The sequence below is a fragment of the Primulina tabacum genome, chromosome 4 (assembly GCF_025594145.1).
Source record: "Primulina tabacum isolate GXHZ01 chromosome 4, ASM2559414v2, whole genome shotgun sequence".
Lineage (NCBI taxonomy): Eukaryota > Viridiplantae > Streptophyta > Magnoliopsida > Lamiales > Gesneriaceae > Primulina > Primulina tabacum.
Window position 1 is genome coordinate 2,986,434 of NC_134553.1, and position 15,596 is coordinate 3,002,029.

Sequence of the window (15,596 nt, forward strand, 5' to 3'; positions counted from 1 at the left end):
TTGCACATAGCGACGGTTTGTGAGAAACCATCGCAAGTAGCGACGTTTTTCAATTTGCGACGGTTTACGAAAAACAGTCGCTATTTGCAAAATAATGCCGTTTATTCTGATGAATTTATTGGCTGACATGGCAGTCAAGATTAATAATTCGTGCACCCACATTGGTACATGAATATTAATTGGTGTTAATAATCACTCATTAATGCACCAATGTGGGTGCCCTTAGGGCGTAAATTCAGCTGGGGTGATCGAGTTGAAGTATAGTATTATTTTATATTTGTTCGACTCTCAATTCGAACACGACTAACTCGAATTAAACCGATTTTGATTTTTGATCTTTTTAAAAATTAAATACAATTTTCAAAAATAATAATAATATTTTAATTTAAACATATAATAATAAAATCTCGTTGATATATTATTTGAATTTGAGAGTCTAATGGTTGAAAATTAAATTACTAAATAAATAAATAATTGTTTAAAAATAAAAAAATATACAAATTAAAATTTATATTATGAAAATTTATGATATAAATATAAAATAAATATTTTTTCAAACATACTATATATAAAAATGTAATCAATAGTTATTAATTATATATATTTTTAAAAAAGCTTAAAATTTTCGGATCAACCCGATCCGAACTCGATTATTTCCGGGGAAAATATCGAGTCAACTTGACTTGACCCGAATCCAAAACCCAAACCAAAACTTGATTTTTCGGGTCAAACCGTATCGAGTTGGCGGGTCAGGTCCGATTTTGACACGCCTAATAATTCTTTAGATTATGCGTATATATATGTCTACTCGTGCACATTAATCCAAATAAAATCACATGACTGATTATTTCGGTGGTAAAAATAGCCCTAATGAAATTCAACAAAATTTTAGGCTTGTTCATTTGGCTTTTCTCAAACGAATTGAAGTTGATTAAATCAGTCCTAATTGAACGCTTAAAAGATCAAAATTTTTTAATTTTTTTTGGTCACGGATTGGATGGACGAACTCTCATATTTATCAATAATAATTCATTATATAGTAAGAAAACTATTTTCCATGATTTATATAGAGTAGATGCACGATTTATATAGAGTGGATGCAATTAGATATTTATTATAGTCACTAAGCACACTATACAATGTTGGACTGGAATTTAGTTGAAGTGGTTGTGGATGTGAATGTTTAACTTGACCCACATTACAAGACTTAACTCACACCTCTTTATTAGTATTTTTCACATTTACTGGATTAAGTATTTGGAAGTTATATATATGGACTTGAACAATTATCATCCGTTGAGGTTGAGTTATGTTCAAATTTCAATCTAAACATGGCATCAGAACTCAAGTTCACACAACCCGATAATGTTTTGTAGACTACACACTCCAGTTGTTCATTCTTGATCGTGAGGGTATGTTAGATTTCTCACAGCAGCTTAATTAAGTTGTTGGAGTTATATATATGAACTTGGATAGTAACTCATAATTGTACCAACTTTTGGAGTTGAGTTAAGTTTAATTTTTAATCTTAACATTTTGGTACACAGATTATCATATTGTGGTTGTGATCTCTTTTGTCATCCTCACAAATCCACGATAAAATATGTACGCTATGTCGTGCACATATATGTAAAGCTTATTTGTGTTTTCAAACTGATTAAAACCTATTAATTTTGTTTTCATTTTACTTTTATTTATTAAGTGTTTTAATACGATACAAAACTATTGAAATTAGTTAACATATTTAATGATTTGGGTAGATGGCAAAAAATGAAAAATAATATTAAAATATAAACTTGATTATACATTTAAAACAAAAAAATTTAATATAATTTTTATATTTGGAACTAGAACAATAAAATTATATATATAAATCAAACTCTTACTAGCCATGACTCCCCCACCAATAGGCCCACGACATGTCGCATTATCCACCCTATTGGATTTGTGACAAATATCACTTCAACATATACATAAACATATAATAATAGATAATTGACATAAAAAAATATGCGACAAAAAATAATGAAGAAAACTAAACGAGTGGATGACTTGAAAGTGAGTTTCATGCTTAAATAATTTTCAGTATCTTGTATTGATACCTCGTAAATAGATCCATCAAGTCTGAATCAGATTTGGACCTTCGACTCATTTCTAACCAAGATAGGTGGTCTACGGTAGACATCACATGTTCTGTCCAATAAATATCAAGTTTGAGAACCTCATTTATGTATTTACTATATTAATTTTTAGCAGCCTCTTTAGCTGTCATCTCATAAATCCTCATTATCTGACTTGAACTTGAACGTGAGAGAGATTACGCCGGAACACTTTCTCGATCTCCTTTTAACGATCTTTTTTGTGATTTCAGGCTCATAATATGTTCCATGTCTGAGTTCATACTAGTCTCATCTAAGTTTTGATTTATATACTCTATGTTTAGGTGGGCCTAGGCTTGTTTTTGATATCGAAACATGCAGAACCACATGAACCATGAATAGGACAAAGTTTAAAATATTAATGGCATCATTCTACTTTTCTACACACACGCCACACTATTATTATTATTATTATTATTATTATTATTATTTTTGTTATTATTGTACACGCAAATCTGACACTGACAACTTACATTGTATCTCTCACTTTCTCGCGATATGTGTCGTGTTCATGTCCTGGATGTACGTAAAATAAAATCTCACGGTATTTTGTTTCATATTCGAACTAAAGTACTACTATTTATAATAATAAAATAATATTAATAAAAGCAAAGTCTGTCGCGTAAATGCTCAACTGAATTGTCCAAGTGGTAAGGTTGGGCCAAAAATTAAATATTAAACACCAACTATAGCTTGTGTATGTAAATTTAATTTTTATTTGAAATATAATTTTATATTTATATATAATACTTTGAAATATAACGATATTGGAATAATTTATTTCTGTTTTATTAAATTTTTTAATCACTAATTTATTATTATTTGTTTTATTTCAAATATAATGATATTTACGAGGAAATAGTATTTTGGGAACAAAATTAATTAGGACAAAAACTTATGTGAGACGGTCTCACGAGTCGTATTTTGTGCGACAGATATCTTATTTGGGTCATCCATGAAAAAATATTACATTTCTGCTAAAAGTATTACTTTTTATTTTTAATATCGGTAGGGTTGACCATAGCCGTACATGTATTGAATGAGGTCTGAAACGAAAATTGAAAAATGAGCCCTCTTGTTACATTAATAAATATAAAAATTCAATCTGCAAATTACAAATATACTAATATATACATAAATATATCAAGAAAAATATTACATCAATAACAATTCAATAAATATTTAAAATAATTACATTAATACTACTCGTCTAGCTTTTTAAAGACGAAAATATTTATAAAATCTGTGTAATCTAATTGTCATACCATTTCTTTTTTCGATCGACAACATAGTTAGCCTATTTAGTTTATCTTGCGACATTGTTGATCGAATATAATTCTTATAGAAACCACACTTTTAGTCTCTATAACTGTAGAAACTACAAAATCAAAGAATTCTATGAGTCGAAATAACAAACTACAAAATCAATGAACAAAGAAATATCAAAAAACAATGAATTTCATCTTTCAACCGTCCACACATTCAAGCTCTATTCACATTTTATTTTATTTCTTTAGACTATCCACTTATTAATTATAACAAGTCGCGCATAAAATTATATAAAACTCATAACTCATTAAAGAATTTAAATCATGCGATGTGTGCTTTAGTTATATATTTAATTAACATGATCTCTAAGCACATTACAGAGCTCATATCGCAAGTAAATTTCATCTTCAGTACGAATCTTTTGATAGGTTAATCTACAAATATAAATATAAATGTGTATTTATAAAGAAGTTTTGAAATGGAAATAAAGCACAATTCATGAAGAAAATTACTTACCTTCAGGCTTAAGAAAAGTAGGGAACCGTAAAATTTATTTGTTGAATGAGAACAAAAATCATGGTTGAGATTTAGAGTGAGTTAAAGAACAGATAACATATACCATATATATATATATATACACATATAAATTTGGGCCCTTTATTGGGCCGAGCCACTGAGGCAACCGTTTGGTTGGCCTCATAAAAGGTCCGGCTCTGAGGTTGATCCGTCTCACACATAAAGATTCGTGAGATCGTCTCACAAGAGACATACTCATTAATTAATATTTGTGCTCAATTTAATTTTAGTAACAGTAAGATGAATAGAACGAGTGGGATTGATTAATACAATTTTTTTTTTAAATATATGAAACTTTTTTACGGAAAAAGTGTACGAAATAGTTCATTAAATGAGAACAGCAACGGCACGACGTGAATAAAATCCATGACCCATCGACGTGTTTTATCACTATTGGCTGTTATGGTTCACGATAAATCATTTTTAGATTATTTAATTGTTTTGGATTGAATATTCAATGTCCCAACGGCTCATGCGGTCAAGTAGGACGTTTTGAAAACACGACACATTCATTATTGTATTAAAATATACAATGAAATTTATGATGTTTTTTATACTCACGTAGAGTTTATTTACTTGAGTATTAATGAGTTGAGCTTTTAGACACGAGTTCGAAAAGATACGTGGCTATGTATTTTTAAGCCAAAATTATTATAAAATTTAAAAATATAATAATTTTCTAATGAGACTCCATAATTATTTCTTTAATAGTTTTTCATCTCTTATATTTTGTGTATCAAATTGAGAAATATCTAAATATAAAAGCAATCTAAAAATAATTTCTAAATGATGTATCGAGAAGTATATATTTATTTCAATTCGAACTATATTATAATATAATATACTAAAAATTAGACGATAAACCTAAAATTAATAAAAAAAAAACTATCTTTATCGTTACCAAATTTTATGTCATGTCACAATTTTTGATAAACTAAATACTTTTCTTTTGAAATTATAAAAATATATTTCAGATAAATTTATATCTCATATATAACTGAACATATAACAACAAAATATATTTTTTATCTTTATTTATAATTATCATTCAATTACATAAAAATTATTATAAAAAACATCTTAAAATTGTAATTTTATTTTAGTCTCTAAATTTTTATACAAAAATTTTAAAATATAAATGACGCATAATGTGACAATAGATACGATAAATATGTATACATTTTCGTCAGATTGAATAATTATCGTTTTCTCGCTGAAATAAGAAAATATTAATTTCTCATGACTTTTCATCCGATATCTCCTGAAACGGCCTAAAAGTCCCATATCGCTAGTTTCCTCCATTTTATCGTGATAAAAGAACGAGACGATCAATGGCAAAGCATCGTAATTTATGCCAAATGAAGCCCCAAAGACCGAAACTCGAGTCCAAGAAAGCAAATTGGAGGATTTAATTCCCGAAATCTCAAAATTTTCAAGCCGTACGGCCAGCTGCATTTATAGCCGTAGATAACGGGGCTCTTGTTAAATATTACCACATAATCCGGAATTTAATCCTTGTATTTTATATGATTACTGTATATTCATCATAAAAAGGTCAATACTTAACTACATCGAGAGTAATTCTCTCAATATCGTAACACGATTAAATCATTTGGATGTCGAAATTTGACATCTTGTAGTTATGATCAAAGAACTAAAATTTATACGAGATAATCACTTCAGGACAAAAATTTGTGTGAGACGGTCTCACAGGTCGTATTCTGTTAGACCGATATCTTATTTGGGTCATCCATGAAAAATATTACTTTTTATGCTAAAAGTATTAATTTTTATTGTGAATATCGATAGGGTTGACCCGTATAACAGATAAAGATTCGTGAGACCGTCTCACAAGAGACCTACTCTCAATTTAAATGTAAAATAGAAAAATCCATTAGACATAGAATGAAAGATCATGATAATTACAGTGTTTTACATATTTTCTAATGAATATCTCATTTATTTATTTATAGCATATTTCAACCTATATCTATTAATATATATTTTTATTATTTCACATAAAAGTTTGAAAGTAACATAAACTTTTTTGGCAAAAGTATGTATTTATATGTTGCTTTAAAAGGTGTTTCATGTCTCATTCAACGTTCAAAATAATTTTCTTTAATTTTATTGTTGAGAATTTTACATCAAATTTTTTTGAAACAGGATTTTACATCATATGTAGTGTAAAAAATAATGTTGGAACATCCTATAAAAATAAAATAAAATATGTGATGATATATTGGAAAATCATGCCTTCTACGATTTCTGATGTTACCAATTTTTGTGTCTATACTGTAAAAAAAAAACATGGATAAATTCCTATTTTTTCAAAAAGAGAATATTCTTTAATTTAATTTATTTGAAATTTTATACAAATTAAATAAAATATTTACACGCAGAAAATCCCACGAAGCTCAGCCGAGGATCCCGAGCCGGGGAAAAAAAAAGGGCTTTGTGGGCCCCACCTCGATGGGTACATTAAATAAACATCTTAGATATAAGGCAACTCTACGTATCGTAGTTATCCGAATGATAAGCAGGAGCGCTTATCATCTCCCCTATTTCCTGACCTCTTAAGTTTTTTTCTCCGTCAACAACGATATAATGGAGAGAGAAAGTGGCAGTACCGTGTAAGTATATGTAGAGAGAGAAAGCAAGAGAGATTCCCCTCATCTTCACCTCGGGTTCGCCGTTTCTCTCCACAGATCGATCTACCACTTCCCTTCTGGAAAGTATACCCTCTTACCTTTGTTTCTCTCTCTGCATATACATAATATTTGTGTGTGCGTGTCTGCGTATTGTTGGAGTGATTTTTTTTTTCTGCTTTCAAATGGGGTTTTGATGTTTTTTTTTCTTTACCACTAAAACTCGACTTTTTTTTTTCTCCAAGTGTAGACGCATAATATTGATTCTTGACTTTGCTTTTTGTGGGTTTGTTTCTTCTTTTCTCAGTTTTTTCATTTGCTTCCCTTTATCTGTGCATCTCGGATTCCTCTTGTGGTTTTTTAAAGTAGCTTTCATTTTTCTGATCCATTCAATTAACCTCGGATTTTTTCTTTAAAAAATTTTTAAATTCGTATTTTGTCGGTGCATGTTCCACCCCTTATGTTGATGCTAAAGCAAAATAAGGTTTTTTTTCTCGAGTTTTCCGATCGATGATGACATAAGATCTAGGTTTGTATTGAGTCTTGTTGTTGATTCTTTTGCCTGGTTTGATTTTTGAGTACTTTTTCGTGGTAGTTTTATCTTGCATATTTTCTTTTCAGTTTTGATTCTTGTGTCAATCAATTATTAAATGGATGCTCTGTTTGACAATTAAATAAGCCTAGTGGTAGGTTATACGACCCTCTTCTTAATATTTTATATTTGATTTCTACTTAGTGTTTTTTTGTGGGTTTTTTTTTTACAGATCTGCGACTAAATAGCATTTGAAAATTTTCCCTGGCTTGAAGAAGTGTTTGGTGTAATGTCTTCTCTCAGTAGAGAGCTTGTGTTCCTGATCCTACAGTTCTTGGATGAGGAGAAATTTAAAGAGACTGTTCACAAGTAGGTTGATTTATTATTATACTTATGCCCATGTGTGTATTTTGTCTTTTCTGGTGATTTGTGATGAATAAGCTCTTTATTAAATAGAAGTATTCCTAATTATAGGCTTGAGCAAGAATCTGGATTTTTCTTTAACATGAAGTATTTTGAGGATGAAGTGCACAATGGGAACTGGGATGAGGTTGAAAGATACCTTTCCGGTTTCACCAAAGTGGATGACAATAGATATTCAATGAAGATATTTTTCGAAATTAGGAAACAGAAGTATCTTGAAGTTTTGGATAAGTGAGACTCTACTTTCATTTTTTACGAATTTAAATTTAAATGGAGTGAAACATAGAAATTTACACGAGTTTGTCATAATCAGGCACGATCGGTCCAAAGCTGTTGAAATCCTTGTAAAGGATCTTAAGGTTTTTGCATCTTTTAATGAAGACCTTTTTAAGGAGATTACTCAGCTGTTGACATTAGAGAATTTCAGGTATTGAAGAAGTTGTCATTTGTTGATGTTCGCCATTACATTTATTGGAATGCCTTTTATGCGAGTCATTGTTTCTTAGGGAGAATGAACAATTATCAAAATATGGAGATACAAAATCTGCCCGTGCCATTATGCTGGTTGAACTGAAGAAGCTTATTGAAGCAAATCCCTTGTTTCGGGACAAGTTACAATTCCCGAACCTCAGGAATTCAAGGCTCCGTACTCTCATCAACCAAAGGTAGATTTCTATGTGTGACAAATATTGAGTAGTGATAAATTGGGTTTTTTTTTTGTTGCACAACATTTTTAGTTGCTGATTTTGTCCCATTTTTTTGACATGGTGAGGAAATATATTATGTGTGCGTGACTTGGAGTAAACTCTGTCTCAACAGTTATACGGCGACTTGAAATGCTCCCCGATTTTAGTTTTGTGTCACATAAATTGTTGATATCATGCCATATAAATGCTCCTTTTAGGATTCATATTTTCTAGGTACCTGCTACCTTGCAAAGAAGAAATTGACACATGCTAATTCTGCAGCTTAAATTGGCAGCACCAGCTTTGTAAGAATCCTCGGCCAAACCCGGATATCAGAACTTTATTTGTGGATCACTCATGTGGACAGTCAAATGGTGTTCATGCGCCTTCTCCAGCTAACTAATCCTCTACTTGGAGCAGTACCAAAACCTGGAGGCTTTTCTCCTCTGGGTGCACATGTGGTTGGGATTATTTTCTGCAGTTGTTATCTTTGTCTTATTGTTTGCTTCTTGCTTACCAACCTGTGATTGACGCGGCAGCCATTTCAAACAACTCCAGCCTCAGTTCAAACCCCTCTTGCTGGTTGGATGTCGAATCCCCCCACTGCATCTCATCCGTCTGTCTCTGGAGGACCTCTAGGTCTTGGTGGTCCATCAATTACTGGTAGCTCTCCTTTTGAGTTTAGAGATCTAAATCCTGTTATGGAGTTCCGCCCATTGAAGATTACATTTACACTTGAAACTTTGTTTTGTGGACTCTTCACATTTTTATCGATGCTCTGATTTCGAGCAATCATGTGAATTGAAGTCTTTTCCTGCGTAGGTCCGTGCTTTTTTAATAAACAATTATGCTCTTGTTGCAGCTGCTGGCATGAAGCATCCAAGGACTCCATCTACAAATCCTTCTGTTGATTTTCCATCAGGTGATTCTGATCATATAAGTAAAAGAATCAGGCCTATGGGAATTTCCGATGAGGTATTTGGTTAAGGGGTCGACACAATATTGCGCCGTGGATTTCCCACGATAATGCTTTCATATAGTAATCTTTATTTTTAATTAGCAGGTAAGTCTACCGGTAAATGCTCTTCCTGTATCATTTCCTGGGCACGCACATAGCCAGTCTTTCAATTTGCCAGACGACCTTCCAAAGACTGTGGCACGGAATTTGAACCAAGGATCATCTCCCACGAGCATGGATTTTCATCCTATCCAGCAAAGTCTACTTCTAGGTTTGGTCTCCGAGAACATAATACCCTAAAACTGTTTTTTTCTCACAATTTTGGTGTGAAAAGTTTCAATATATTTATTCTCTTTACGGTCTTTGCTTTTGTGATAAACCAGTTGGTACTAATGTGGGAGAAATTGGACTGTGGGAAGTTGGTTCAAGAGAGAGGCTTGTTCAGAAAAGCTTCAAAGTTTGGGATTTGAGTGCATGTACAATGCCTTTACAGGTGCTACCTATTTCATTATTAAATTTATTTCCGATTTCCTAAAATTTCTCCCCGACTAAATTTTAAGGCACTTGATTTGAAGCACTAAGTTTTGTTGTTTATCTTAGGCCGCTCTCGTGAAAGATCCAGGGGTCTCAGTGAATCGTGTGATTTGGAGTCCTGATGGTTCTTTGTTTGGTAATTGCGATTAATATCAAAGAATGCGGATTGCGTAGAAACTTAATGGCTTAATATGACGTAGATCGTTCTTCATCCGTTCTTCCATGTAGGAGTTGCATATTCCAGACACCTTGTACAGATATATTCATATAATGGAAATGATGATGTTCGTCAGCATTTGGAGGTATAGTCCCTTGTTCTTTTCTTTTTCACTTGAAGTTTTACTTTTAGAACTCTTTGCCACCAACTGCTGCCATTGTAGATTGATGCTCATGTTGGTGGAGTTAATGATCTTGCCTTCTCACACCCCACTAAGCAGCTTTCTGTGGTGACATGTGGGGATGATAAGCTCATCAAGGTTGGTTAAAGATAAATTTCTACAGCTCTTTTTCAAAACACACCTTTATTGGTGTAATATGTGATATTCAGGTTTGGGATGCCACAAATGGTGCAAAACAATTTACTTTTGAAGGTCATGAGGCTTCTGTATATTCTGTTTGCCCTCACCATAAAGAGAACATTCAGGTAATGGATCCATCATATTACATTCATTTTTTCATCTATTATTTCTTGTGGATAAAAGGATGAGGCATAGTCATTTTGTTTTTTCGGATTTCCACTTGATTATGAAGTCTTTCCATGATTTTCAGTTTATATTTTCTACGGCTTCTGATGGAAAGATTAAAGCATGGTTGTATGATAATTTGGGATCTCGAGTTGATTATGATGCTCCTGGTCGTTTTTGCACCACCATGGCCTATAGTGCGGATGGAACAAGGTTGATTACCTGCTTCATAGATGATATTCATGTGCAGTTGTTTCTCTTATGACCAGATTTTAAGTTGGCAACTTTATTGTCCAATGTCCAGGTTGTTTTCCTGTGGGACCAGTAAAGATGGTGAGTCACACATTGTTGAATGGAACGAAAGTGAAGGAGCCGTGAAGAGAACATATCAAGGTTTCCGAAAACGATCTTTGGGGGTTGTGCAGTTTGACACGACTAAGAATAGGTTCTTGGCTGCCGGTGATGATTTTTCCATCAAAATTTGGGATATGGACAATACTCAGTTGTTGACCAGTATTGATGCTGATGGAGGTCTTCCGGTGAGTTTTCTTTGATCACGTCATTTTATATGCTTTTATGTAGTGTGCGTGAAATCTTGACTTTACTTCTCACACATTCAAGGCAAGTCCTCGGATACGCTTCAACAAAGATGGGAGCCTGTTGGCTGTTTCTGCAAATGAAAATGGAATAAAAGTTTTGGCAAATGCTGATGGTCTTCGATTACTTCGTCAGTTTGAAAATCTTGCTTTTGATGCGTCCAGATCATCCGAAGCTTCAAGGGTATTTGATTCTATTGTTTAAATATCTTCTGAGCCATCTAACTGAGTTGATAATAATCAAAAGCTTTTCATATTTGTTTATCGTGCAGCAGCCTACGCTAATCCCAATTCTAACATCTCCCAGTGGTGTTGCTAGCCTCGCCGACAGGGTTGCCTCTGCTGGTATCTCTGCAATGGTATCTTTTGTTTTCCTTTCCTGCGGCATATCTTTGTTAGTTTTGACTGTAGTGAAGAATTCCATTTGTCATCTTTCATTCATAAAATGTGTTGGGTTAATGTTAGAATGGGGATGCGAAAATTCTTGGAGACATGAAACCTAGAATAGCTGAAGAAACTAACGACAAATCAAAGATTTGGAAGCTCACTGAAATTAGTGAACCCTCACAATGCCGGTCGTTGAGACTCCCTGAGAATTTAAGAGTAACAAAGGTGAATTCTTTTTCAAGTGCATTTCTGCATCTGATATATGTATATATTCATTTGGTAAGATAAACATTCATTAATCACTTCCATTAACGAATGTATGTATTTACCAGTTCCACCCTTTTTGTTTTCACCCATATTTTAATGCACCTTGATTAGCTTTTATGCCTTTGATATAACTAGGTTTTTCTTGTGTTGATCTCAGATATCGAGGTTAATATATACGAATTCCGGAAATGCTATACTTGCCTTGGCTTCAAATGCGATCCATTTACTTTGGAAATGGCAACGAAATGATCGTAATTCAAGTGGAAAGGTAGGAATTGGGTCAAAGTTACTTCACATCATTTCACAAAGTTGATTCAACCACGTTTGAAAAATAAAATCATCTTGAAATCGGGCATTTCATCTGTAGGCAACAGCTAGTGTTTCACCTCAATTATGGCAACCATCAAGTGGCATTTTGATGACAAATGATATCACGGACACGAACCCCGAGGAGACTGTTTCTTGTTTTGCTTTGTCCAAAAATGATTCTTATGTGATGTCAGCATCCGGAGGAAAGATCTCTTTGTTCAATATGATGACTTTCAAGGTAACATATTACCGATTCTTTATATGCTGTATTTGGTTATTGCACTGGATGTAGCTGTCACTTGGTGTATATTCAGTTGTAGCATACAAAGAGCCTGTATATAGCTACATTATTGTGCTTACGATGTGAACATACTCATTCTCTCTATTTCTTATGGACGAGGTCAGACCATGACAACCTTTATGCCTCCACCACCGGCAGCAACATTTTTGGCATTTCATCCCGAAGATAATAATATAATCGCTATTGGCATGGATGATTCTACAATACAGATATATAATGTTCGTGTAGACGAGGTATATCAATTAAGAGCACTTAATAGTTTGTTTTCTGGTGAATGTTATTCTTATGCCTAAAAGTTAAGAGTCAAAGTGGCCTTATTAAACCCAAATTTTCACAGGTCAAAAGCAAGCTTAAAGGCCATTCTAAAAGAATTACAGGTCTGGCTTTCTCACATGCATTAAATGTTCTAGTTTCATCAGGAGCAGATTCTCAGGTAAACGACTTTTTATTATTCGGCCTTACAGTGTTGATGATTTTAATTATTGAATTATTCTTATAACATCGTTCATCTCCAGCTTATTGTATGGAACTCTGATGGATGGGAAAAGCAGAAATCAAAATATTTGCAACTTCCTTCTGGGAGATCACCAATGTCACAATCTGAAACACGCGTCCAGTTCCATCAGGACCAGATTCACTTTCTGGTTATACATGAGACTCAGCTTGCTATATATGAGACAACTAAATTAGAATGCATAAAGCAGGTACATTTTACCCCAAGAAAACCTGATCAATGAAAACACATTTACTTGCGAATCTTTGATGTGTAATTTGTTCCATTTCAGTGGGTCCCACGTGAATCGGCAGCCCTTATAGCTCATGCTACATTTTCATGTGATAGCCAACTGATATATGCCAGTTTCCTTGATTCTACTGTCTGCATTTTCACCGCTGCACACCTCCGCTTGAGATGTCGAATAAATCCTTCTGCTTATCTCGCTTCAAGTATCAGGCAAGTCTGTCAAGCTAATGAATTTTGGATTATTTACCTTCTAATCTTAACTAGGGGTATAAAAAAACCAAATCGAGTTGAATATGCCGAATTTCGAGCTCGAGCTTGATTCGAAACTATGTTCGAGAGCAAGCTGTTCAAACTATTGCTTGAAATAATAATTGAAAGACTCGAAATTTATTTATTTAATATATATATATATATATTTATCGAACAATATAATTCAGCCTTAAGTTTTGGTTGGAAAAAAAATTGAACATGTTAGACTTCTGCTCGAGTTCGATTTCAATAAATTCAAATACTTCTCGAGCCTGCGTGATTCGTTTACACCGTATCAACTGAATGATCTTCAGAATAAAATAGCAAATTAATTTATTATTTCAACTACATATTTCTGTTGGACTTTGTAATTTATCTTTAATGCCTCACCGGAAGCATTTATTTTCTTTCATCTAGCAATTCAAATGGGCACCCCCAGCACCCACTTGTGGTCGCGGCACATCCACAAGAACCGAACCAGTTTGCATTAGGTATGTCAGATGGTTCAGTTCATGTTATTGAACCCCTTGAATCCGAAAGCAGGTGGGGTGTGCCACCACCCAATGAAAACGGGTCCTCGAGCAGTGTACCAAATACACCTTTAGTTGGAGCCTCTGCTTCAGATCAAGCACAAAGATAATCTAATGGCTGTCAATGCACAAGCTTTACACCACCACCTCCCCTCCTATGGTGTGTTTATTTATCTATTGCATTGTCTATATTTGGTAGTAAACAGCTTCCTTTTTGCAAATTAAGCTGATAAAATAAACGCGCATCCGACTGGTAGTCGGACTTTTTTTTTTGGCATTGTAATACATTTCTTTGAAGACATGCAGTTAGGGAGCTGGACTTGTAGTTAAATTCAGTCTGTGACTTAGAAACATTTTGATTACCAACAGTTTGACTGAATAGATGTGATGTAAGATGAACCATTCAGGTAGCTTCAACAAACGATTTTTTATTTTTACATCAATGCTGAGATATTGTTTTGGTTTTTCTCAAACCCACTGCGTTATTTTTTTGGCATCGAACTGTCGTCTTAAATTTTGTTTATGGAGAGTTTCTTTTTTGGCATTTCGATAGAGATATCATGCACTGGTTGAGATATTCCGTGGGTTATTTGCATTTGTTACTTACCTCTTTTGTCAAGTGTAAAAATTATAACATGTCAACGTCGAGTAGATGAATGTGCATTCCATACAGTTTGTTTCATCCAATGTTTCGTGATAGCTGTATGTCGCTTATGAATCATGTATTGAAAAAGAAGACTTGTCCCGATGAACATCAAAGAGGTGAAAGATGTTTCAAACTCCGTGGCACAAGGGGCTCGATGAAACGTCGTTTGACTTTGGCCATCAATAGCTTGTTACGAGTATGTCGATGACACTGATGATCGAAGACACTAGCTGTGGCACATTGGGTATATTAAAACACAGGGTGTAATACAAGTCCATGTGCAACATAGACCTACCCCTTAATTCCAAATGACACAATTTTCCTAGTTACATTCTAACAATTGGATAAGTATAATAATGTGATGCGAAATCATTATTTCTTCAAATTAGCTGTTCAAATATAATCATTATAATCTTTTTTAACTTTAAAGAATTTCGCATTCTCAGCACATCAAGAAACAGATCCCGCAATCAAAGTTCAAAACACCACCGACAAGTTCGTCAGCCTTAGCCACATTAACAAATAACTCGCTTAACTTTTACAAGGCGCCAGCATTACCATACTCAACATGGATACCTACAGAAACATGTATTTATTAGTACACAATGTCCAGATGCAGCATGTCCCTTCATCTGTTTGCACCTTGCAGCACATTCTTTGTCGCGACAGAATCGGCTTGTGTCCGAAAAATGAACTTTGAATATTATTATAATAATAAATAAACGCATCAAACGATAGAGATCAAGAATATTCCTTATGCATAAATTAAAATTAATATATTATGTATATATCATTCCAATATACAACACAATTTTTTTTTAAACAACGGAGAAAAGCTTTTTTTATTTTTTTTAATATGATAAAGAAATCTTAATGTAAGACATCATATTCAAACAAAGACCCCGATTTGATGATTGTCTCTGATGTATTAATATGAGTTTTTCCGATATGCTTATATCATCACTCTTATCTCCAGTTTGTGAAAATGAGTAGTATTTATCAAATCTTTTATGTATTTCGGTATCACATGCTTACCAGTCAAATCTTTTATATCTCTCGAGTGTCATATGTCCATCGACTTCCACTTAGTTCGTCCGAACC

General features: G+C 33.4%; 1 protein-coding gene across 1 annotated transcript; it reads left to right on the forward strand.

Annotated features, from left to right (window-relative positions):
* The first annotated feature begins 6,583 nt into the window (after positions 1 to 6,583).
* Positions 6,584 to 14,315, forward strand: LOC142542425 (topless-related protein 1-like). The gene is given in 27 exon segments (XM_075649050.1): positions 6,584 to 6,739; positions 7,417 to 7,553; positions 7,659 to 7,838; positions 7,921 to 8,034; positions 8,114 to 8,272; positions 8,576 to 8,693; positions 8,695 to 8,754; positions 8,833 to 8,956; positions 9,156 to 9,268; positions 9,357 to 9,522; positions 9,635 to 9,744; positions 9,852 to 9,921; positions 10,014 to 10,087; positions 10,166 to 10,261; positions 10,333 to 10,428; positions 10,554 to 10,681; positions 10,773 to 11,007; positions 11,090 to 11,248; positions 11,337 to 11,423; positions 11,530 to 11,676; positions 11,876 to 11,986; positions 12,086 to 12,265; positions 12,433 to 12,561; positions 12,666 to 12,761; positions 12,844 to 13,032; positions 13,114 to 13,280; positions 13,737 to 14,315. Coding segments are annotated over 26 exon segments (3,411 nt in total). The 5' UTR covers positions 6,584 to 6,739; positions 7,417 to 7,473; the 3' UTR covers positions 13,960 to 14,315.
* The last annotated feature ends 1,281 nt before the right edge of the window (positions 14,316 to 15,596 follow it).